Source organism: Phaenicophaeus curvirostris, chromosome 3, assembly GCF_032191515.1.
Source record: "Phaenicophaeus curvirostris isolate KB17595 chromosome 3, BPBGC_Pcur_1.0, whole genome shotgun sequence".
NCBI lineage: Eukaryota > Metazoa > Chordata > Aves > Cuculiformes > Cuculidae > Phaenicophaeus > Phaenicophaeus curvirostris.
In genome coordinates, this window is record NC_091394.1 from 48397451 (window position 1) to 48422991 (window position 25541).

The 25541-nt window shown below is 40.4% G+C and overlaps 2 protein-coding genes across 2 annotated transcripts in view; both read left to right on the forward strand.

The window, feature by feature from the left end:
* LPIN2 (lipin 2) overlaps positions 1-25541 on the forward strand; it is a 492308-nt gene that overhangs the window by 398544 nt on the left and 68223 nt on the right. The gene's annotated exons all lie outside the window — the stretch shown is intronic.
* On the forward strand, positions 9434-12087 carry ENOSF1 (enolase superfamily member 1; the record flags this gene model as incomplete). The annotated part of the gene is made up of 2 exons (XM_069853170.1): positions 9434-10756; positions 12004-12087. Coding segments are annotated over 2 exons (1407 nt in total), but the record flags the coding sequence as incomplete, so codon positions are not given.

Genomic DNA, 25541 nt, shown 5'->3' on the forward strand with positions numbered 1-25541 from the left:
GCCCAGAGGCTGACAGTTTCCGAAGCAGAATGCTGTGAGAAACTCTGTCAAAGGCTTTACTGAAGTCCAGGAAGACCACATCCACAGCCTTTCCCTCATCCAGCAGCCGAGTCACTTTGTCATAGAAGGTGATCAGGTTAGTTTGGCAAGATCTGCCTTTTGTGAACCCGTGTTGACTGGGCCTGATCACCCGGTTCTCTTGCATGTGCTTCATGTTAGCACTCAAGATCACCTGCTCCATGACTTTCCCTGGCACTGAGGTCAGACTGACAGGCCTGTAATTTCCTGGATCCTCCCTGTGACCCTTCTTGTAGATGGGCACTACATCAGCCAGCCTCCAGTCCAGTGGGACTTCCCCAGTCTTCCAGGACTGTTGGAAGATGATGGAAAGGGTTTTGGCCAGCACATCCGACAGCTCCTTCAATACCCTTGGGTGAATCCCATCCCGCCCCATAGACTTGTGGGTGTCCAGTTGGGCTAGCAAGGCTCTGACCACCTCCTCTTGGATCATGGGAGCCTCATTTTGCTCCTTTAGCTCCTGGGTTTGTACACAGAGGGAACAACTTTCTTTACAACTAAAGACTGAGGCAAAGAAGGCATTAAGTACCTCAGCCTTTTCCTCATCCCCTGTCACTGTTGTTCCTTCTGCGTCCAATAGGGACTGTATGGTCTCCCTAGTCCTCCTTATATTATTCATATATTTATAGAAAGATTTTTTGTTATCTTTCACAGACTTTGCCAATCTGATTTCTAGTTGAGCCTTAGCCCTTCTAATTTTTTCTCTACACAGTCTCACTTCCCTCCTGTAGTCCTCCCAAGAGGCCTGTCCCCTCTCCCAGAGCCCATAAACATTTCTCTTCTTCTTGATATCACTCAAGATCTCTCTGTTAAACCAAGGTGGCTTTCTCTCCTGCCGGCTTTTTTTTCCAGAACATGGGGATGGATTTCTCCTGAGCTGCTAGGATTTCCTTTTTGAAGAGCTCCCAGCCCTCATGGGCTCCCTTGCCCTTAAGTACTGTCTCTCATGAGACTTTGCCAACCAGCCTTCTGAAGAGATAAAAGTCTGCCCTCTGGAAATTTAATGCTACCATCCTACTAACAACCCTCTTCACTTCACCTAGAACAGAAAACCCTATCATCTCATGGTCACTTAGTCCTAGGCGTCCACCTACTGCCACATCCCCCACAAGGCCTTCTCTGTTCACAAACAGCAGGTCCAGGAGGGCACCCTCCCTTCTAGGTTCATTCACCAGCTGTGCAAGGAAGTTGTCTTCCACACACTCCAGGAACCTCCTAGACTGCTTTCTTTCTGCTGTATTGTACTTCCAGCAGATATCAGGAAGATTGAAGTCTCCCACAAGAACGAGAGGCATTGATCTAGAGATTAACCCCACCTGTTTATAGAACAGCTCATCAGCTGCTTCTATGTTTTCTGCTTCATATGAAAAACAATATTCTTGTTCTCTTTCTTTTTTTTCCCCCAGATATTTATTCAGCTACGTGAATTAAAGAAGTGGGGTCTTGCATAAGTTGTAAGGAATTGGAAGTGCTGATCTGATGAAATACTCACTGTGCACTTGGAAAGTTTTATCTCACAATAGTCTGTAGTAATAAAACCAGCTCTGAATAGACCAATTTATAATGTGCAGAAATTATTTATTACATAGAAGTATAAATAAATCAATGAATATTTGAAAATCCTGACTACCAGGGCACATTTTCTCTCATCACAGTCACCTCAAAAATTGTTCTATATTGTTGAGGGGGCATGGAATGTAAGTATGTAAGCAGGGAGAAAGTAAAGAAAGCAAGCTTCAAAATCCAGATCTTAACAGTAGCCTGCAGCAGAGGGAAGATGACACAGAACTTGTTGATCTAAGCAACAGAGGAACCATGTGTTGCTGCAGACTCCTGAGGGGTCTGCACTCATTCCAGTGTCCATCCATTATTTGTACCTGTAGGATCCATAATCAGGGCAGCAGCAGACCAAATGTATGTAAATTTGGAGGACTTCTGGGATTATAGAGGAAGCCCAAGTTCATATCCATATAAATCAAGCTGGAACCTGGTAAAACTTCCTCCTTACAGAAATATGTTAGTTCAAGAAATAAGTATGCATTGCTGATAGGTACATTTCAGACAGAATCAGGCTAGCTATTAGCTCTCTCAGAACAACTGGCAAATTTAAAAGTTTAAAATATCCTGAAGTCTAGGTATTCTATAATGGTCTGGTCGGTACATTCTTTGCCATGCTTTACTAGCAAGAAAGATAGTCGGGGGTCTGACTGTCAAGTGATTGCATAACATTTAACTTATTTATGATCAAAACTGAAAAGGCAGGTAAACAAAAAGTAATTTCCCTTCCATTTGATTTTCTTCTACTCTAACTTGTATCTCTGGAGTTATCCATAAGCATCCATAAGCCCATGTATAGATATTCTTAGGAGGCATTCAGCAACAGCAGCTATATTTTCAGTTCATAACTTTCCTTAATAGAAATTACCTTTTGTAGGTAAACAAATCTTAAGAAGTACAGAACTAAAACTAGGTAATATTACTGTATTTTATTGACTTAACCCTCAGCTAACATATCCATTTGGTCTGAAGGAAAGGAAGCTCATTTCCACTATGATTCACATAGTGTTTCCTTACTTACTGATTTTAATTATATGACATTAAACATAAACCCCCAAAGATCCACCTGAAGATATAGATTGTCTACAGATGACAGCAGCTGAATTTGTGGCTGACCATTTCACTAGACCTGCACAGACTCACTGCCCCTCTTGGGCAGATAGACTACCTGGTTGTACTTTGGTACCCATGCAAAGATTTTTTCCAAGTTTGATATGTCCACTTCTGTTTCCAGGATCGCCAACCCCTAGTCTTAGCATTCTTCATGTTTTGTTCAACAGCCGCCATCTCTGTCTCAGCCTGGCATGATGGACTTAAATTTCTTCTCTTTATGTAGGAAGAACAGTTGGCAGGATTTAGGCATACCTGCTAGGAAGTTTGGAGCTGATCCATTTCTTCTAAGGCACCAGGGAAGAACATTCAAAACCAGCATGATTTGTAGAGTCAAATACTTGTTCCTGCTGAAGGTCACAGTGGAACAAGTCAGGTGTTTTACTGTGAATCCAGAAGTGGAAGTCTGACCCTGACTCAGCGTGAACCTAGCAGCACTTTAGGCAACACACGTATAAAAAATTTGCACTGGGCTACGGAATCAAAATGGATCTGAATCTAGTGTTGGCCATAATACTAATTTTCCTTAAGTATGTTTTTTTCATAAACTTCCTAGCTTGAGAAAGAGTTGGAAGAAAAAGAATATTCAGAATATTTTCCAAGCTGCCGAAGACTTTTAAACAAGTGAGAAATCTTGGATGGTGTGCCTGCTAAAACTTTGCTGGCTTCAACACTGTCTAGGACAGAAGAGGATCTGACTGTATCAGAAGTCAGACTGGCACTGAAAATGTCGTTGCTGTGGAGAATGATTTACTTACTTTCTGACATCTCACCACCATTCATTCACACTCATCAGTGCAAACATGCATGCAAAAAATTAATTTTGTTTTCCGGCCAGTAATACATAATTCATAGGCACATAGTGGCTCAGATTCTTTCCTTATTTATAAATATATTGACTATAGTGAAGTTACTCCAGGTTTGAAGTGATGTAAAAAAAGGAGAGGCCCAATATATATAAACTTATATATTATTTATAAGCATATCATCAGGAGTTATTGCTTTAGCTTGCTTCACGTTAATAAAAATACAATTTTACAACTTGGAAAAGTAGTTGTCTTTTTGCTTTCATTTCCTTTGGCAGGAAAAGGAAAATTATTTTAGTGCAGTTTCATATGACTAACGCTTTCAGGAGCAAAACTAACATAATAATCATTTTGGATGAGGGGGTAATGTGGAAGAGAAAACATATATTGTGCAGATAAATGTGATACATAGATTATATACACAGATTATAAGAAAAAAAAGAGAGAAATGAAAAAAAGCTAATAATAATGTTTCCATGTAATGCTCTCCTAAATTAAATTGCTCCAATCTAGTGTCTCTCATGAATCATTGTATCAGAAACTGCAACAGCTAAACTGAGATTCCTTTGCCACCCTCAGTATGAATTAAAACAGTAACTTTGCCTTTTATTCCTGAGCTTTACCATCAACATTGTCAAAGAGAAATAAAGATTTAAACATGAGAATACATCCCTGTGACTTTTAAAACAGTATTTAGATTTTGGCTTGGACAAACTCAATATAGAATACCTAAAATGTATCCTACGGAAGCAGTCTTTCTGATCAAGTTTATTTGAAATAAAATAATTTGCTTAATTTAACATGACATCAGAAATTGAAAGGATGAATCTTATCTAATTTTATGTTCAAAATGGGACACTGAAGTTCTTTTTTCTGAGTTAGGCTGAACTATGTGTCTTGCATATATATACTCTGCAGAGTATATGAATTAAGTTTACTAGAGCATGTCCTGCAGCCTGCTATTCCTGCTATTTCCCAGTCTCAGAAATTCACCATGAGTGATATTTCATGGCATTAAGACAATCTAGACATAGAAACCAAAACTGTTAAAATCACAGCATGGAATATCTTTCACCATAGTGTTGGGTTTTTTTTCATAAAGACATTTAAACACTCATAAATATTATTGGCTGAACTACTTAATCTCAGGACCAGGAAGAGTATTTGTTGCTTTTTTTTTTTAAGAAAAAAGAGTTCAGTACTTCCCTTTGGCTTCAAATTGTGAAATGAGTTACTACAAGTGTAGATTTTGAAGAAATATTAAACCAAGCTAAATAAACTTATGTTACCTTGTCTTAGCTTGTATTTGTGCCCCTGGAGCACAGTTTTCAGTTCAAAGATTTGATGTTGAAAGTGCCTCTGTTTGTCCTAATGTTGTTTCATCAGGCTCTGTATTCCTAATGAGGGGCTTGGAATCTTCCCCATTACCTCAGTGGTCCTGCAGAAAAGCCTTTACCTCTGGTTTTGGCCCAGAGCCATAAAACTTCATCAAATAAAACTCCCTTATGGACTAAGTCTTTGTTTCTTTTAAGGGATCAGGGATAAGGCAGGCTTGCAGCAAGCAGAGTTGGATGCTGCAGTGACAGGCAAATATTAATCTCTTCAACTATGTATACATGTGTTAATTAAACAGCAAATATAAATGACAGTAGAAAAACTTGTGGTATTGCATTGACTTCAGAAACACATTGAATGTCATGTTTTTCATTTGCCATAAAATAAGGTTGCCATTTTACAGTTGTCATTCTTCTCAAACAAATCTGATGAAAGGGACAGAAAACTGTTTCAACACACCTCACATCAACTCAGGAAGCAGAGTCAGAGATTAATCTCACACAGTGAAAATAATCAAAGAGATAGAAAAGCCATAGTAATTTCAAATTATGGAATGTGAAAGTTACTGGCTGCAATTCCAGTAAAAGCAATAGGCTGAACTGGTAAGATGAGTGGTCAGAAATAAAAACATTGGGTTTTTTTCACTGGGTGGCAAATTGCATAAGCATTGAACAACCTAGTTGGTATACTGAAATCCTCTTAATTTACTCGTCAGTGCTGGGCTGTATGTAAAATTGATTTTTTGGGTGCTACACTATTTGTGAAAATTAATATAACCTGGTAAATGAGTAAAGGCCAATATGTACAGGTCACTTACGTGACCATTTAGCTGTTGTATTCTCAAAGCAGATCCAGTCTAAAGATTTTTTTCAGCTGAACAGTTTGGAAGCACATTAAAAAACCCCCCAAAAGTTTGCACCATGCCAGACAACCCCATTGTTTAAGCTGAGAAGGCAGCCAGGCTCCTGGCTGCTTCTAGCTCACAGCATTTGCAAGCTGGGCAGAAAGAGGCTTACCTGAACTCCATTCAGACAGCTCATGTCAGATCTCCTTAGGCAGATCTGAAGCAGCTAGCTCTAGTGGGAATCCAGGAGATCACTGCACCATGGGTTTTATCCAGCTACAATACTGCTATACATCTCAAAAGAACTATGTGATGTCTTTGATAATACTACATAATTCTCCATGATGCCATGAAAGAAACACTGACTGACCAGCTGCTATTTCATGAATGTAAAATTCTCTGAAGCTTTTGCCTTCTTTTTCCTCTGAGAGGAAATAGCACTTCAGGCTGACAGTATCCTCAGTCAAATGCCCTCTCCTGCTTGAGAATGGCTTGGCTAAGCTGCTGCTGTCACGTCCCTGTGGGGATGTGGATAGGACTGCAGGCATGATTCGTTATGAACATAAGGAAATCTAAGGAAATTCAGAAGTGGTCTCTGCCGCCCTAGCTGTGGAGCTCAGACTACTTTGAATTGTGACATTGCATAATGGAAGCATAATACCTGATCTCCTCCAAAGACAAAAGTGCTACAGACACGCATGTATTTTTTTAATAAGAGTGGAAAGGGTTTTGCCCTTAGTTTGCTTTGCTTCAAGAACATGGAAGTATAACAAATGAAATTATTTGTTGCGTGCTGGGATCCTTACCTACAAAAGGCATAAAAGTCTTCAATGAAACTTCTGCAGGGGTTGCAAAGAGAGAATAGAAGAGAAAAAATGGCATTCATAATTTATATTTTGCTGTTGGCAACAGATGGGATGAGAGCATTGAGATGACTGTGTCTTATTTAAAATTAACATTAGTCTCGAATAACGTGCTTATTTCTGTTAGCCAATGTGCTAACATTTATTCCAAATATATAACCTACTGTTGTCAACCAGTACTCATTTTGATATACATGTATCTTATCTATGATACACGATATTCAAATACATTTCTTATTAACCTTAACATGTTCTTAATTACAACATTAAATTAATAAATTCTGCTATAATCAAGACTTTTGCTTTTCATAGAATCATAGAATCATTTGGTTTTAACATTTCTTAGCAACATGTTTATAACAGCTGAAAATACCACAACCCGAACAGAGATGTGTTAAAGTTTCCAGAGGTGGGCAATCAGACGGTTTCTTTTTTTCTTTTTTTTAATACATGTACATCTAAATAGACTCTCTTTACTTAAAAGTGCATGCTTGTGGCAGGTTACCTGCTTGTGGTTGTTGTAGGCTTTTTCAGAGATGGAATTCAGTCAAGCAGCCTTTAATCTTGATGGTTGCTAACACCAGTTTCAAAGCTACTTCGCAAAGAAGAAACTAAACCATGTAATGAGTAACAAGAGATGAGAATGTCCTATACGAGCTCAAAGCGTGTTTGCATTCATAAAGTGGCCTTTGCCTTCCCCTGGGCGCCTGAAGCTTGGCAGTGTTACATCCCTTTACAACTCTATGGGATTTAGCTTTGATACTCAAAGTTTTCAACCCTTCCAGTCCCATCAATATTCAGTGTATTCTGGTGACATGGGCAAGCTTACCTCCAGACATTATTTACAGAATAAAAATCCATGCACATGCAATTGGAAGGCTGGGGGCAACCCCAAGAAATATTGGGAAATTTCAGTTTAAAACTCCCTTTTAGACTGTATCAGCAGATCACTGAAAAAATTACCAAGCAGTAGCAACAGCAAGATGCTCAGTGAAAATCCCTGCAGAGCTTGTTTTTGTTACATAGTGTCAATTTTTCTCTTTTATCTTCCCTATTTCTGTGATCAACAGAGGGCAGTTGGGCTCCTTTCTATTTTCGGTTTCAATTAAAATTTCAAAACTGTTCTCGATTGAACTTTTGAACACACTGAAATGTGAAAGCGCCCCTGCTGTCACTAAAATGATCTTGGAATGTGGTTGCTGGGCATGAACATTTCAAAGAGAAGATGCTGGTTGCAAGTGGCTCCACCTCTGCTCTCTGCTCTGATATGCTTGTTAAAGTCTCAGGAGAACCCATTTCTTTTATGTTTTTTCTCCAAGGTAAAAACCAAATGGAGTGCTTTGATTTAACATTACTGATAAGAAAAACAAAACAAAAAAACAACCAGCAGTTTAGGTAAGAGCTATTGAACACGGCAAAAACAACAGTCCCAAAAAGGTCTGGGAGCAGAGGGCTTCAAAGGGAGAAAGCTCTGCAAAGCTTCAACTGTCTAGCTGGAAGGAGGTGTGTTTTGAGGATACTATTAAACACAAGTAATGAATATTCAAGTAATATTCAAGTAATATTCAAGTAATGAATATTCACCTTCCTGGTTTTGGTTGGGGATGAGCAGAGAGAGTCCTTTGGAATACATCTTTTCTCTCAAGCTTAGTAGAGTTTTTTAATAGGGGAGATTTCAGACCTCTAATTTGTTGCAGATAAGTATATCATACGTGGCTTTCAGCGTGCTGAATAAGGTCGTCATAGAGGTTCATTCCTCATTAGGTCAATCTGTGGGTATATATACATGATATTGCTTGTGGATACAAACATCTGACCTGTATTTTGCAATATTATTGTGATATATTTTTCTGTGGACTAGTGTATAAATTCCTTCCTAACATGCTATGGATGTGAAAGAAAAATAAAGCAATGACACAGAGCTAGGATATCACCTCACAAGTGTTAGTCACAGACTAAGATGACCATCATGTTATGGTATCAAGTGGAAAAATCATCACATCTTTAGGTGACTCCTGAAAATTCTAGAATTCCACTACATAATACTGCTTGTTATCTGAATATAAAAGATCACAGAAGAGTAAACTGTTCAAATGTTTCTTGTTGATTTGGGGCCTAACTGTGCATAAGAAATAGTACAACAAACTTTAAAAACCTGAGAGTAAAAATAGTGTGAAAAGACAATTAATCTACCACACTAAAATGTATAGAAACTAGTTTAAAAAAAAAAAAACCAGAAGCACAGTTGCAAAGATATCTTTGCCTGATATCTGCCTGATATCTGCTGGGTGTACAACACAGCAGAAAGGAAGCAGTCTAGGAGGTTCCTGGAGTGCGTGGGAGATAACTTCCTTGCACAGTTGGTGAATGAACCAACCAGGGAAGGTGCCCTCCTGGACCTCCTGTTGGTGAACAGAGAAGGCCTTGTAGGGGATGTGGCGGTAGGTGGACGCCTAGGACTAAGCGATCATGAGATTATAAAATTTTCTGTTCTAGGTGAAGTGAAGAGGGTGGTTAGCAAGACCGTAACATTAAATTTCCAGAGGGCAGACTTTGATCTCTTCAGCAGGCTGGTTGGTGAAGTCTCATGGGAGACAGTACTCAAGGGCAAGGGAGCCCAGGAGGGCTGGGAGCTCTTCAAAGGGGTGGTCCTAGCAGCTCAGGAGAAAGCCATCCCTGTGGTCCGGAAAAAAAGCCGGCAGGGGAGAAAGCCAGCTTGGTTGAATAGAGAGATCTTGAGGGATATCAAGAAGAAAAGAAATGTTTATGGCCTCTGGAAGAAGGGACAGGCCTCTTGGGTGGACTACAGGAGGGAAGTGAGATTGTGTAGGGAAAAAATCAGAAGGGCTAAGGCTCAGCTAGAAATTGGATTGGCCAAGTCAGTGAAAGATAACAAAAAATCTTTCTACAAATATATAAATAATAAAAGGCGGACTAGGGAGACCATACAGTCCCTATTGGACACAGAAGGGACAACAGTAACAGGGGATGAGGAAAAGGCTGAGGTACTTAATGCCTTCTTTGCCTCAGTCTTTAGTCGTAAGGAGGGTCGTTCCGTCTGTGTACAAACCCAGGAGCTAGAGGAGCATAATGAGGCTCCCGTGATCCAAGAGGAGGTGGTCAGAGCCTTGCTAGCCCGACTGGACAGTCACAAGTCTATGGGGCCGGACGGGATTCACCCTAGGGTACTGAAGGAGCTGGCGGATGTGCTGGCCAAACCCCTTTCCATCATCTTCCAACAGTCCTGGAAGACTGGGGAAGTCCCACTGGACTGGAGGCCGGCTGATGTTGTGCCCATCTACAAAAAGGGCCGCAGGGAGGACCCAGGAAACTACAGGCCTGTCAGTCTGACCTCAGTGCCAGGGAAAGTCATGGAACAGGTGATCTTGAGTGCTATCATGAAGCACATGCAAGAGAACCGGGTGATCAGGCCCAGTCAACATGGGTTCACAAAAGGCAGGTCTTGCCAGACTAACCTGATCGCCTTCTATGACAAAGTGACCCGGCTACTGGATGAGGGAAAGGCTGTGGATGTGGTCTTCCTGGACTTCAGCAAAGCCTTTGACACAGTTTCTCACAGCGTTCTGCTTGAGAAACTGTCAGCCTCTGGGCTGGACAGGCACACACTCTCCTGGGTGGAAAACTGGTTGGATGGCCGGGCCCAGAGAGTGGTGGTAAATGGTGTGAAATCCAGCTGGAGGCCAGTGACAAGTGGGGTTCCCCAGGGCTCAGTGCTGGGTCCAGCCCTGTTCAATGTCTTCATCAATGATCTGGATGAAGGCATCGAGTGCACCCTGAGCAAGTTTGCGGACGACACTAAGCTGGGTGGAAGTGTCGATCTGCTGGAGGGTCGGGAGGCTCTGCAAAGGGATCTGAACAGGCTGGACCGCTGGGCAGAGTCCAATGGCATGAGGTTTAACAAGGCCAAATGCCGGGTCCTGCACTTGGGGCACAACAACCCTATGCAGTGCTACAGACTGGGAGAAGTCTGTCTAGAAAGCTGCCTGGAGGAGAGGGACCTGGGTGTGTTGGTTGACAGCCGACTGAATATGAGCCAGCAGTGTGCCCAGGTGGCCAAGAAGGCCAATGGCATCTTGGCTTGTATCAGAAACGGCGTGACCAGCAGGTCCAGGGAGGTTATCCTCCCTCTGTACTCGGCACTGGTGAGACCGCTCCTCGAATACTGTGTTCAGTTCTGGGCCCCTCACCACAAGAAGGATGTTGAGGCTCTGGAGCGAGTCCAGAGAAGAGCAACAAAGCTGGTGAAAGGGCTGGAGAACAGGCCTTATGAGGAGCGGCTGAGAGAGCTGGGGTTGTTTAGCCTGGAGAAGAGGAGGCTGAGGGGTGACCTCATTGCTCTCTACAACTACTTGAAAGGACGTTGTAGAGAGGAGGGTGCTGGCCTCTTCTCCCAAGTGACAGGGGACAGGACAAGAGGGAATGGCTTCAAGCTCCGCCAGGGGAGGTTTAGGCTAGACGTTAGGAAAAAATTCTTTACAGAAAGGGTCATTGGGCACTGGAACAGGCTGCCCAGGGAGGTGGTTGAGTCACCTTCCCTGGAGGTGTTTAAGGCACGGGTGGACGAGGTGCTGAGGGATATGGTTTAGTGTTTGGTAGGAACGGTTGGACTCGGTGATCCGGTGGGTCTCTTCCAACCTGGTTATTCTGTGATTCTGTAAAGATGGGAATTGATAAAACAGAGTGAACAGCACTTAACACATTTTCAAAAGTGCTCAATTCAGGATATTAAGACAACTTCCAGAAGATGTCTAGTATCTACAGGACCTGTCTGGATAAAAGTATGATTTTAGCACATCTGAAGGGTGCCGTTGAATTAAGAATTTTATATGAAACTACGATTGTCATAGTGACAGAAAATAATTGGGTAGCAACAGTGAGGCACTTATTACAACTGATGAAATAAAGCAATGAAATGCTCTGCTTAAAAGGCTGGCTGGTAATGACCACAACCAGCTAGCAACTGAGAACCCCTGACAGCAAGAAAGGACACCTCATTCCTCCCTTAGCTATCCCCCTTAAGAAGCAGAAAGTTATCTTATACTAGATTTTTTTAAAAGTTAAATCAAACAAATTTTTGCATTTCATCCCTTTTTTGATATAGTCTCCTCTGCAGCTACAATGATACACATTGTGTGCAGCTGTGAGACAGATACCTCTACACCTTTGCATTTGTATGTTGCTAAGGATAGAGGCACTTGAATGTCATCTTACAGGTAATGTGCCAGTGCTCAAAATGTAAAAAAATGGAGACAGCTGGTACCTGAAGGAAAGCAAGGGAAAAGAAAGTTTTACCAAAGCTTGGAAAAAACCCAGGCAGTCCTGAAGTAAAGTAAGAGTGAGGTCATGCCTGTGAAGCTTACCAATGGAATCTAAAATCTTCTCCTGATAGCAGGGATCTCAGAATCATCCCCAAATCGTCGGCTTTGGTGTGTTCCCAAAGGCCTACAAGAAAAAAGCACTTACGTTACACTAAAATGCAGTGAGTGTTTCCTCTTCAGCAGCTAGAGGTACCCAGGATTTGTTTTGGTTTTTGTCTTTTTTCCTAAGTGATCCAGCAGCTTCAGAGCACCAGACACTCAAGCGCCACCTGAGTATGTGTTGCTGGGAAACAACACACTACATCTCCTTGCAGGCAGACTGTCAGGGACTAATCTAGAGAACAAAAAGTTAAACCTGAAGTGCCAGCAATAAAGTGCAAAAATTCTGCCAAATGCATGGGATGTCACGTAAATGCAATAGATGCAGGATTTTTTTTTTAAATTTCATTCTATGATAGGTGCCTGATACAAATCATTTACTCAGCAAGCAATAAAACTGTGCTTTTACAGAGTGTTTGGCTGTTCTGTTCTCAAAATGAGAATATTTACAGTCATTCTATAAGCAAGACAGAAGTGATCAAGAGCTACTAAAAAGATGAACATAATTACATGAAAGGACATGAATATTAATTTCAAACTTATTATTTTGGATTCACTAAACTAAGAGTGTGTGCACATAGCTGTTAGCTGTTTTGTTAAAAAATTTATATTTTATTCTGTGAAGGTTCTCCTGACGGTATCTTATTTAAATAGACATACCTGTTCTGAGTGTCCTTATTTGGGTTATCAATCTTGTGAACTTAAGAATGAAACCTCTTCTTTTATTTTCATCTTGCTCTACACATCTTGCTTTGTAAAATGTACTTTCTTTGTTTTTATTGCCCTAAAGGCCTCACTTGATGTCCTCAGAAGGAGCAGTAGCTGTTATGCTCAGAGGTCTTTTTCTTCTAAGTTTATTCAAACAGAAAATTCTAGATCCTCTTGCCTTCCACCAAGTATTTGCAACAGTAATTTAAAAACAGGCTTTGAAAAATAGTCAACACGCTACTGGGACTCCAATGAAGGCTTATGAACTTGACAGATTGGAATCTACCCCATGGTCTGCACAGGCTATAATTTAGTTCAGCCCTGTGCAAGCATTTCTCTTTTTGTTGAGTACAGAGCTGGAAAAGACTACCTGTAGCTTACCCTCTATGACTGCCATTTCAGTGACATAACCACGTCATCTAGAAGGGTCTATAAAACATGCAGTCAGATTGTCTTTGCACAGCAGAAGTTACAAAACATTTTCTAGTGGGTCTAGGCTACATGTCTTTATTTGCGTTTGTATATGGAATCACTTCTAGCCTGAAATTTTGCTTTGATGTTTCCATAAATGTGTCAAGAGTTAAAAAAATTATGTAGAGTAACAAAAAAGAAGGGAAGTTTTCTTTGCGTGGCTTCCTGGTTATCTCATATTGCAAAGAAATTTAAAAGAGAAAACAAACCAACCATCATTCAGATTAAGGATGCAGCAATTTCTAAGAGAAGTTTCAAATCTACACATCTGATTTGCAGTCTCTGCATTACATTAGGAAGACCTATGATACCCTTAATTCAAGAATTCTCTTTGAGAAGAGAGATGAATGAACAGAATTGCCAATCCTAACACAGAAATATAAACTTGAACTGCTAATTTAAATTTAACCAGTGTCACAAAAAAATCCAAAGAACCAAATGTGCTTGAATTTTACAGTGCTTAGCACGGTACTGCCTTTGCTGTTGTGAAGGTGCAATAAAGACTTAACTTCACATTCAATGTCGATTGCAGTAAGGAATGAGACAAGAGGCACCTGACCCCAAATGGTTCCTGTTCAATGACAGAGCTGACATGGTTTAAAGCCATCGATATTACACCAAAGCTTTCTTCAGGAAAAAGTAAATCCAAAAGCTTATCTTGTTTCCTCTGATTTGCTGTTTACAACAGCTTAGGGTCTCAAAATAGCAGCTACTGCACAATAGTAGCTACTGCTACTGCTATTGTGTTTTATACTAGTTAATAATTTAAATACATTTTAAAATATTTTAATAGACATACTAATTGGGCTGATTTCTGACCTGCAATTCGATATCTGGTTTAGATTTCAATATTGTTCACAATAAGACACCAGATCTCTCTGCTTGCATGGAGCGCTTTGGTCACATGTGGTTTTTTCCTAATGAGCTGTCAACAAGCTGTCAAATGCTGATACAAATTATAGAGGCTAGGCAGTGAAGGGTTGGTATATAGCACTAGAATCAGCAGTGTAAAATGGACTCTTCCTCACGGCTTGCAGGCATGTAATTTTACCTTCCTTGGGGAGTAGTTCTATTGCGGTCACACCGTCAGCCCTTCAAGTAGGACCTATTCATATGAATAGGTTTCCCAGGGATTTGGCATAGTATGAAATAAAATATCCCTTGCTTTTCTGTGTGCCCGTCTTCCACGTCTGTAACATTTTAATATTTTTTGTTTGCATTTTTACTGAGAGCATTCGTGCTTTTTGTAGAGAAGGGATGGGCCAATAACATTGTAGTGGCTACTCTCCAGCATGGTGCTCCATCAAGGCTCCTGCTTCAAAAAGTGTTACCCATGGCAGATAAACTGATGTATGCAGTAACATTAATATTTGCCAGCAGAAGATGAGATCCAGTATTAAAAACTACACTAGTTTTTTTTCTGAGAGGCATCTGAGCCCCCTTGTGCCAGCTGTCTAGACTCCACTGTGCATGTCAAGCCCTTATTAGAGACCTGATACTCATAACTAGATCAACAGTCAGCAAGAAAACAGAGCAGCTTAGCCTCAATCCTCATGGACTATGGACTTCATACAGTAGAACATTAATTTCTGTGAAAGCTGAAGATACTGACAGCTGTCATCTGCCTTTCCTCCAGGGCTACAACAGCTCAGAAGCTGAGATTCAGTGTTTATGTGACATAACCCACTGCCAACATTTTCCAAAGTTGGTCCTGCCCTGCACTCAAGTTTCAGAGCAAATGGTTTCCTCCTTCTGACACTGAGAGCTGAAAGTACATGTTTTCATCTATTTACACTGACTGAAATGCCTAGTCTAAAACCTCTTTCTTGGGGAGGGGGAAAAGAAGAGCAGCCTGTGGGACAGATCCTAACTGTGGTATGAAGTAACCGGGTATTACTGGAAGGCCTGTACCAGAGTATTTTGATAAATATTCACTTGAGAGAAACAAGTTACAACACTATACAACTACCCTCCTTTTCCCCTACCATGTAGATATATGCATATACTTTTTCACTTTCATAAGCTGTAATCCTAGAAGGATCAACGGTGTTACCATATTCCATTTAGGTTTCTAATGAGCAGCTCTGACCTTTATCACAAACCCCATCCCCACCCTGAAACTCCACGTTAATAAAGAGCTGATGTGAATTTGAAAAAGGATCCAATTCCCCAAAGGTTGTTAAATAGCATGTTCTAGCGCTCACTGACTGATCTCCACAGGATAATTAATTCACAGATGAGAAATGTATCTACAGTTCATTTTTGGTGGGCTGGGATAAAAAAATATGTACTACAACTAACCTTCAAGACAGTCAGTTTTGTGGAAGGATTCACAGTAGAAAAAACTTTGTTCTAACTAACAGTATTCCCAGTATGTGATCACGCATTTTAATCAGTGTCTGATTTCAAATCATTTTGTCACACTCTACCAATGACGCATTACAAATGTGCAGGACTGATCTACTGGATTGAAACAATGCTGGTCCTCTGCCATCAGCAGAGGATCTAATAATATCAAACAAGGTACATATGTTTAACAACTTGCTACTGCACAGTTTTGGAGAACAATACATTCACGCACATGCCGTGGTTTCGCATATTGATGTTGTGTGGATATGGTAACAATTGCTGGATGGGAATTTGATTTTACAGAAGATTCTTCTTCTACTAAAAGAACTCTTGGTTAAACAAATATATATAGAAGTTGAAGTTGTGCTTTGTTTACAAGTGACAGAACAATAAGCATGCTGCGCAGATTATGCCCAATGAGTGTTTGAAAGCAACTCTCTCCTTAAACATTACAGCAAAAGCAACACATTAGTGCTGGTTATGTTTATGACAGATTTTATAAAATTCTCCACATTCTGAAATGCCATTGTATTAAATCATGATATGGTCTACAGTAGAGTTACTTCAGAAACTTCTCTCTTATGGCTATTTTTAACCTCATCTTGGCACAACAGAAAATGCTGAAGTAATGCAACATATTTCTTCTATTACAATGAACGTTCCCCACTAGTATGCATTCACTGCATACAGTAAGTTCAAAAGAAATAGCCCAGAAAGGCTGGAGAGCACTATGAATGAACTGAATTCCAGATGGTGCACGTTTTTTTTTTAAATAAAAAATTATCAAGTTTAAATCAGCAAACTGTACTGCAGAGGATGTGTTTGTGTTCCAGCTGCCCACAGCATGATGAGAAAATGTCTCTGTGAATTTGCTGTAAGAGGAGAAAACAGCATCTTACAGGGAAGATTTCTAGCGAAGAACAGCAGTACCTTTGTCATTCTTTAGGGCATCTGCAAGACATAGTCTAGAATATTGCTTGCATCCCTGCTTACCCCATTCAAGAAAGCGGAATTCACAGTGTAAAAGGAGCAGATGAGAAAATGTGTCCAGGGAAGAGTGAGTGTATTTTATGAGAGATTTGAAAAACTGGATTTCATTCTAGCAAAATGAAAGCTGAGAGAGAATATGATTGCTTTCTATAAATTCATGGGGAGGGTAAACACTAGGGAAGAGCTGTTTAAACTAAAGGCAATATTGGCACAAGAACAAATGGGTATGAGCTGGCCATGAATAAATTTAAGATGGAAATTAGAGAACGGTTTGTAACCACAAGAACACTGAAGTTCTCAAACAACCTCCCAGTCTGGCGAGGAGAAATACTAACTTGTTTTAAGATGACATTTGACGCGTTTATGAAAAAAGCTATGTAATATGGAGAGGGGAGCTCAGTCACCAAAGAAATCCCTTATGTCCCACTTTCCTTTGTCCCTAGGGTGTTGTGATTGAAAAAAAAAGGTGGTTCTTTTTTTTTTTTTTCAGCTTTTACTATGGCCTCTAAGGCCTCTAACATGCTGGTTTAAATAACAGAAGGGTAAACGTTACTCACCTGGACACAGTGTGACATGATGCTGAGAAGCTCAAGGCATGTATCTACAGGGCTGGCAAGAGAATGTGATTGGTTTCAGTTGTGCACATAGGTGGTGATGGTAAAGCCCTCCCTTTGCACCCAGGGAAAGAGACATTGCTGTATCTCCTATTTCTTCCTACCCTACTGGATATATGTCCTCATACCATGGAGTGGGGCTTCTCTGAGCTCAGAGGCTGAAATTGTGGCAGGTCTTCTAGCAAACATTTCTCTTTGCAACTCTTCTTTCCATTTCAGTAAAGGTATAAAGTTTGTGCTGGAGGCCAGAAACAGGTAGAAGTATTGTCATAGCAAGCAATAATCCCACACACTACTATCAGTCCAGGTTGTGGGTGGAGGTTTTCTTCTGAGATTGTGCCACTCTAACTAGTCAAGGTTCTCACTGATTAAATGAGGATAAAGCAAATCAATATTAGTATTTAGAACTACTTTTATCCTTGGAAATGTTTACTTCTGAAACAGAGGAGTACTACAGCACCTTCTGAGCTGTAAATTGAACAGTGAATGTACTAAATAAGCTATTGAATCAAAAAGAGATTCATAGAATCACAGGGTCTTATTTTTCTGGAAAAATATCTTCTGGTTGTTGCTGTATCATTAGAACATACAACAAGAAAATGTGACTTGCTCAAAGTGTCAGTGCCATTGCATGTGTTATTTTACTTTTACCAGGAATATATGTCTATACTAAAATTATTTTACACTGTAGGCTTGGAAAAGAGAAGGAGCAGCCCATGCAGCAAACTCATTCTTAGCTAACAGTTTGTGTACCTTTACTGCATGGAAAGCAATACAACATTTTAATTAAATTTCTTAAGGTCAGTGAAATGCCATTGTTTTGACAATCAGCTGTGATCACATAAACCTTGGGGTCCAGATGGCTGGCTGTTTAATGGCAACACTGCATTGACAAATTCAGCAATTAGATAGACATTAATATTACATCCTTTCAGATTCTGAGCACAGCCTGACCTCGTCGAAGTGGGCTGGTGTCTTGCTTAATCCCTTGTGCATACTCGCAGAATGTTATCATGCTGTTGTAGTGGGTTCATCCATCAATACCACCCCGGCCTCTCAGCATGCTGAACCTTATTGAGTTTGTAAAAACAGATGTCATAACACACTGCTAGTAGAATTGTGCTGTCTTGAGGGACTGCAAAGGAAAATACCCTCTCCACACGCACGCACGACCAGACACATGCACACACACGCTGAGGGCACTGAAGTATTGTGAGAATCCTCCCCTTGCTATTCTGGACCAGGAAGGGAGGGGGAGAGAGCTGATTAGTAATTGTTCAGAGGCCTACAGGGAATCACATTAGTTAGATAAATGCAGAGCATCTCAGTGCAGACAACTGCCCTCCTTTCCTATAGTGCTGTATTCTTTATATAAAATTTGCTATTATTACTTTAAAGGCTAAAGAAAAGCCATGTTGAGAATACAGAATTACAACCTGCGTTAATCAGCAGTAGTGGTGACTTGCATGGAGTAATTTCTCTGTATGACAATGAGTTTCTGGGGGCAGAACCTGCTTTCCCCCTCCACCATCTCTAAGGCCAGATATGCTTCCGGAAATATCAGGACCCCAGGATCTGAGGGTTACCTAGAAACAGAGGAAATGGCAATGAAACCGGCTGATGCTTACTTGCTTCAAATTCCCTTCCCCATTCCCATTTTTATTCAAGAGAATAAAGTCTGTTTTCTTAAATAGTTTTCATTATTCTCCATCCTCTTCCCCTGGGCAGTAGTGGCAATAGTAAAATACACTCACAGAATCACAGAATCACTAGGTTGGAAAAGACCCACAGCATCATCAAGTTCTACCATTCCTATCAACCAGTAAACCATGACCCTCAGCACCTCATCCACCCGTCCCTTAAACATCTCCAGGGATGGTGACTCAACCACCTCCCTGGGCTGCCTGTTCCAGTGCCCAATGACCCTTTCCGCGAAAAGTATTTTTCTGATGTCCAGCCTGAACCTGCCCTGGTGGAGCTTCAGGCCATTTCCCCTTGTCCTGTTCCCCGTCACTTGGGAGAAGAGGCCAGCTCCCTCCACTTTACAACCTCCTTTCAGGTACTTGCAGAGACTGGTGTAGTCTCCCCTCAGCCTCCTCTTCTCCAGGCTAAACAACCTCAGTTCCCTCAGCCGTTCCTCATAAGGCCTGTTCTCCAGCCCCTTCCCCAGCTTTGTTGCTCTTCTCTGGACTCAACATCCCTCTTGTGGTGAGGGGCCCAGAATTGAACACAGTATTCGAGGTGCAGTCTCAACACCACCTACAAGTTTTGTTGTACTAGAGCAACTGCAAGCAAGAAACAGTTACCTTAATGTGGTTTTCCATGAGGACAGCTCTCATTCCTGTGCTTCTCTGTGGAGCAAACCTTTCCTGAATCCTACTTGGAATACCTGTCCTGTGAACAAGAAATATTCTCCCGTATTGACAATAAGATAGCATATCAGAATGTGTACTACCACCTCCTCAATGAATCAGTGGTTACTTTCTGCAATCTTCCCCTTGGAAATTAGATAGTCTGTCCTATCTTCTGCAGTTAAAATGAGCAATGCCAGTAGATTTGGTAGTTTCCCAGAACTAAGCTTCCCAAGTATCTTAGAATGTGACATTAAGAGGCCCAGCATTTGAATTTTTAAAAGACTTTGAATTATCAGGAAGGGATTCTCTTGGGAATGTTAGGCTTAATGATGCCAAAAATACTTAGCCTATTAAATGATCAGAGCATCAGGAGAAAGAATAATGTATTGATACTCTAAATATTGCAAACTAACATCCTCCATTTGTGATGAAAATGTGCACCCCAAGGATGTAATTCCATCAGAATAACAGTTTTCCTAACAATATTTAGCTATCAGATATATTTTCAGTCTTTGCTATTATTCACATTCACTTGAGATTGTCCCAAACAGGTTTCTGTCTACAATGGTCAAAATTACTTTCTGGTAGATTGCCTGATATCAATGGCAGTGGGAAGAAAGACATTTTTCCTTGAAAAAAAAAGAAAGATTTTTCAGAAAAGACTCCCCAGCCTTTATTTTGGAGCAATGACTTTGTATTCTATTGGTAACCAAACAACAAATACAGATATTAAATATCACTTCTGCAGCAGTGGAATTTTCCTTCCAGAATAATAGAACTTCATTGATCTAAATTCTAGAGCAAATGTCAATCTTGATTAATACTTATACATCTTTGATAAATATACACTAATGTGTCCATGCTTATTTATTTTAAAAACAGAGCAAATCAAACAAGTTGTTTTGCTGACAAATATATAGTTCTATTGTCCACAGTAGTAATTGGCTACTTTCTTGCCAGTCCGAAAAATATTTGCAAATCCTGAATAGCTTGTAATTATTTGTCTGATAATTTATACTAAGAGTGTGCTCTTCACTTAGCTTATTGGGACTTAAATGAACACTCAGAGGCAATGAGGAGCAAATGTGAATAATCTGAGGACAATTTCAGTTTGCAGAAAATATTCAGTAATGACTTTCACAAAACACTGACTCATAGCTAGATTTCACAAAAAAAAGTTGCTTAATTCCCTTCAAAATTAATGAGATCTGTGTGATGTTTTTTATAAAGTCTTTTATAGTCCAGAAAATGATTTTTTTTCCTGATTTCACAGAAAAGAACTGATACATTTAAACATGTTTTGTGTTATAAATTTAATTTTGAAAAGCCTGAAAGTAGCACTATGTCTCCATGAGGTAAGGCTAATTATGTGCTTTTGCCTCAGAGCAGAAATAATGGAATGAACTTTGTATATATTACAGTAGAAAAGTGTTATTTAACGTGAGAGCACTATTGAATGATAGATAACTAGTCAAGTATTTCAAGAAGAATTCAAAATCATATAGTCCTGTGAATTTTTAATGTTTATAGAAAATTTCAAGGGAATTATGAGCAATCTATATCTCAGCGTTAGTCTAATTTTTAAAGCTTTTGAGATAATTACATAATATTACATTTCAGTTTATTTCTTGTGTGTAACAGGCTTAATCCTGGATGGAGTCATAAAGTACATAAAGAGAAAGACTTAACAGTAAAAAAGATGTAACTATAATTTTAAATTACTAATGACTTTAGGCTTCCAGTGAGTTTCCGGACAGAGAATACAAACATCTTGGTTTCTTCTTCAAATGGCAAGAAAGTTCTTCACAGTGCTTTAGATGCCCTCCCAAGTTCTGTTTTAAAAAAAAAGTTAGCATTTTAAGCATGATCCATATCATTGAATCTGGGTGCCTAGCTGAACCTCTTCAGTAAAGGAGTCCATGATGAACTTGGATGAGCAGGCAGTTTACCACAATGCCCTCTACAGGCAGAATTTATGAATGTATATAGACTCAACTTGCTGTTCTCCTAGGCAATGAATCAGGATGCCATCTAAAACTGGTATTTCTCGAGAACCTCGTCGGGCCAAGTTGTGAGGCATCAGACACAATTTTGTCCATCCTTTAATCACAGCAGTATGATGTATGGGTTTAGCTCTACCTTTTCTGGTTTGAAATATAGCTTCACAAGGAATTTTCCACAAACTATGGTCCTAGATTGCAGCAATTCCATGAATAAATAGGCTTAAAAGACTCACTCCAAGGCCAGGAATCTCTCAGACACACTCTTGCCTTTCCAAACTACGAAGTCATGACTTACACTGCCATCAAGGAGGAGGATACGATAGATGTTTCCTTTTTGTTGATAAGATGAATACAAATATTCCAGTTATACATCTTCAAATTATATCTTGCCATGTTAGAAAAACCTCTATTTGTAAATAACTGGTCAATGAAAATTTTATATGAGAGAGTGTCATAAAAAGAGAAATTATTTCATTGTGTAGGATAGCTCAGCGTAAGAAAACAGACAGGCTTACTTCATTTCAGATCTGACTCTGCTCTTGTCTTCTGACAACCTCCTGGAGCTGTGTCTCCTTTGTAGGAAAGAGAAGAAGGGAAGAAAGAAGCAGGTAGCATAGTCAGAACAAAAATTGAGATATTTACTCACTGTGAAACCATGAAACTCAATATTACAAGGATGTTGTGCATGCAGTCTGAAAGCAGTTAATCAAATGAATGTAAGAAAATTGCATCAATGACTATAAAAACACAAGTTCAGACCTTTGTTCACTAAAACACAAATTAGTGGGAAATGACACAATACCTTGGTGAAAATATTAGTATGTGCTTGTCTGTTGTATGTTCTTCATGAGGCATGGGCTGCAGGCGATAGAGACAGGCTAAAGGCTGGAAGGAGCTCTGGTCTCACCCCATGTGGTCACTTTCATATTCTTAAAGGAGATTGTCACACATTTAATGAAGGAAATGTGGACTTTGGGGTAGATAACAAGAGGGATGGGACAAGAAGCAATCAGTTCACTTTGCTCTCACTCTGAGCAATTCACCCATTTCAGATGTCTCACATTTCGAATCTGGTCCATACAAAAGTTCAGACTCTGTGACTGAACAGTTCCCCTCATGCTGTTTCTGGTTCTCTGTTTCAACCATGAAGTGAGTTACAGACTACAAAAAGCTTTTTATCTGTTAAGGAGGTGAGACCTTGAAACAGGCTCCCTGCAGAAGATGCCAAATCTCATACCCTGGGAATTTTAAACCAGGTCAGAAAAACTTCTTTCAGGGAAGAACAGAGCACATTTTGTCCTGGAACAGAGAGACTGAGTAGCCTCCTTCATTTCACTGTACTTGCTATGCCCCAGAGCCCTGTTTCTTTTTAAGTCCGTAATTATTTTAGGGTAACTTTTCCCCTCTCTTTTTTTTCTACTCAGTCCTATGTCTTCACTCTTCGTAAGGCTGGGGGAGGCTGAAGGCACTGATGTAATTCAAAACCTCTACCCTGCCCCATTTGATACACAGTTTGAAGGGAACGCAGTTCACTGTACGCTATTCTTAGATTTCAATACATTATTTGATATATGATTACATAAAAGATAAACAATTAATTCAGCTTGATCCAGTTATAACTCCTTGGACTTTCAGAGATTAATTTTGCCAAGGATAAATAAAGATGCATCATACCATGATGTTCTGCTCCATTCAGCTTACTCTGAGTGCTATATGCTTTTGTGACATCCCTCACCTTATAGGCACCACAGTAGAGGAAAGACGAAGTCTCTGTTGCTCTCAGAATTCCCATGAACAAGCATTCAATGCTTTCTTTGCTTGCCGTCAGTCAAGGAAGCTGGGTCCCCTTAAAGAACCGCTGTAAAAGCCAAATCACTTTTGTTACCAGAGGTGCAGGTGTTTATAGCTGAAATCTGAAGGCAAACACATGTTACATATCTGTGATTTGAGGGCTATGCAAAGTTCTACAAATGAGGGACCATGCTTTCAGTTACACAACTAAAAGCATGTAAATAAATAAATACAGCCCTACACCAAACAGCCTCCATAAATATCAAGCTGTTCTTGGCTGTTCTCTCCTACTCTGCAAGGGGAGTCTATTGCTATTTCAAGGTGTGATGATATTCTTCTTGGAAAACATCCTGTCTCCCTGGGAAACAAGTTCAGATGTAGTCCTTGGCACTGCTGATGCAAATACCTCACTGCTATCAAAGTTACTCTCTCAAAATACACTTTGCCTTTGTACTAAGTCCTTTTCCCTCTGTTAGGTCCTTAAAGATCAGAGGCCCATAGAGGTATTTATTTAATTGTCCAAAATTCATCTGTAGTAAATGTATCTCTCACAACTCTTTCTACAAACAAGCTTAAATTCCTTCAAGGGATATGTTGTGCTCTTTCATTTTATTCTGACTCCCCATTTGGACAAAACTTTCTATGTATTTGACTAATGTTCTTAGAATGTTGTTGAAAATAAATATAATAAATCATAGAATCATAGAATCACCAGGTTGGAAGAGACCCACCGGATCATCGAGTCCAACCATTCCTATCAAACACTAAACCATGCCCCTTAGCACCTCATCCACCCGTGCCTTAAACACCGCCAGGGAAGGTGAATCAACCACCTCCCTGGGCAGCCTGTTTCAGTTCCCAATGACCCTTTCTGTGAAGAATTTTCTTCCTAATGTCCAGCCTAAACCTCCCCTGGTGGAGCTTGAGGCCATTCCCTCTTGTCCTGTCCCCCGTCACTTGGGAAAAGAGGCCAGCACCCTCCTCTCTACAACCTCCTTTCAGGTAGTTATAGAGAGCAATGAGGTCTCCCCTCAGCCTCCTCTTCCCCAGGCTAAACAACCCCAGCTCTCTCAGCCGCTTCTCGTAAGACCTGTTCTCCAGCCCCTTTGCCAGCTTTGTTGCTCTTCTCTGGACTCCCTCCAGAGCCTCAACATCCTTCTTGTGGTGAGGGGCCTAGAACTGAACACAGGATTCGCGGAGCGGTCTCACCAGTGCCGAGTACAGAGGGAGAATAACCTCCCTGGACCTGCTGGTCACACCGTTTCTGATACAAGCCAAGATGCCATTGGCCTTCTTGGCCACCTGGGCACACTGCTGGCTCACGTTCAGTCACTGTCAACCAACACCCCCAGGTCCCTCTCCTCCAGGCAGCTTTCTAGACAGACTTCTCCTAGTCTGTAGCACTGCACAGGGTTGTTGTGCCCCAAGTGCAGGACCCAGCATTTGGCCTTGTTAAACCTCATGCCATTGGACTCAGCCCAGCGGTCCAGCCTGTTCAGATCCCTTTGCAGAGCTTCCCTACCCTCCAGCAGATCAACACTTCCGCCCAGCTTAGTGTCATTCGCAAACTTGCTAAGGGTGCACTCGATGCCTTCATCCAGGTCATTGATAAAGACATTGAAAAGCTGCCATGTAGTTTGTCCTGTTTATGCAAACAGTTCTTCCCTATCACCCATATTCATCAGTGATATTACACATTGTGTTGTGCAGTCATGTTCTTTCAAAAAGCAAAATTTCTGTAGTTGATGACAGATTCTCTTCCCTGTGTCCATGATTGTAACCTTTTCTGCTCATCTTCCAGTCTGATTTCATTTCTCCTGTGCAGAATAATGACTTTCCCCTAGAAAATCAGATATTGGTCATATTTACCTAAATGAAAAAATTATTAATCCCATGGTGCATATTATCATTTTCTGTATCATTCAATATCTAGTTATTAAAAAAGCGACTTATCATTAGTTTATAGAGGATCAGGCAAAATTAAAGAGGATTCTATTCCATTAATCAAGCAAAATAACTTCTGGGAAAACAGTTGGTCTTGTGTACTTAAGTTACAATAGTCTGGCTTTTCATAGGTTTTAAAAATAAACAGGAACTGCTAAAATTATATGGATGTCAGCCAAATACAGACTGTATGGCTTTCCTTGGTACTGCCTGTGAAGAAATTATTTGTCCGCCTTCTGCAGGTTATAATCCGTTCCAATCATGATTTACAAACTAGGAGTGCCAG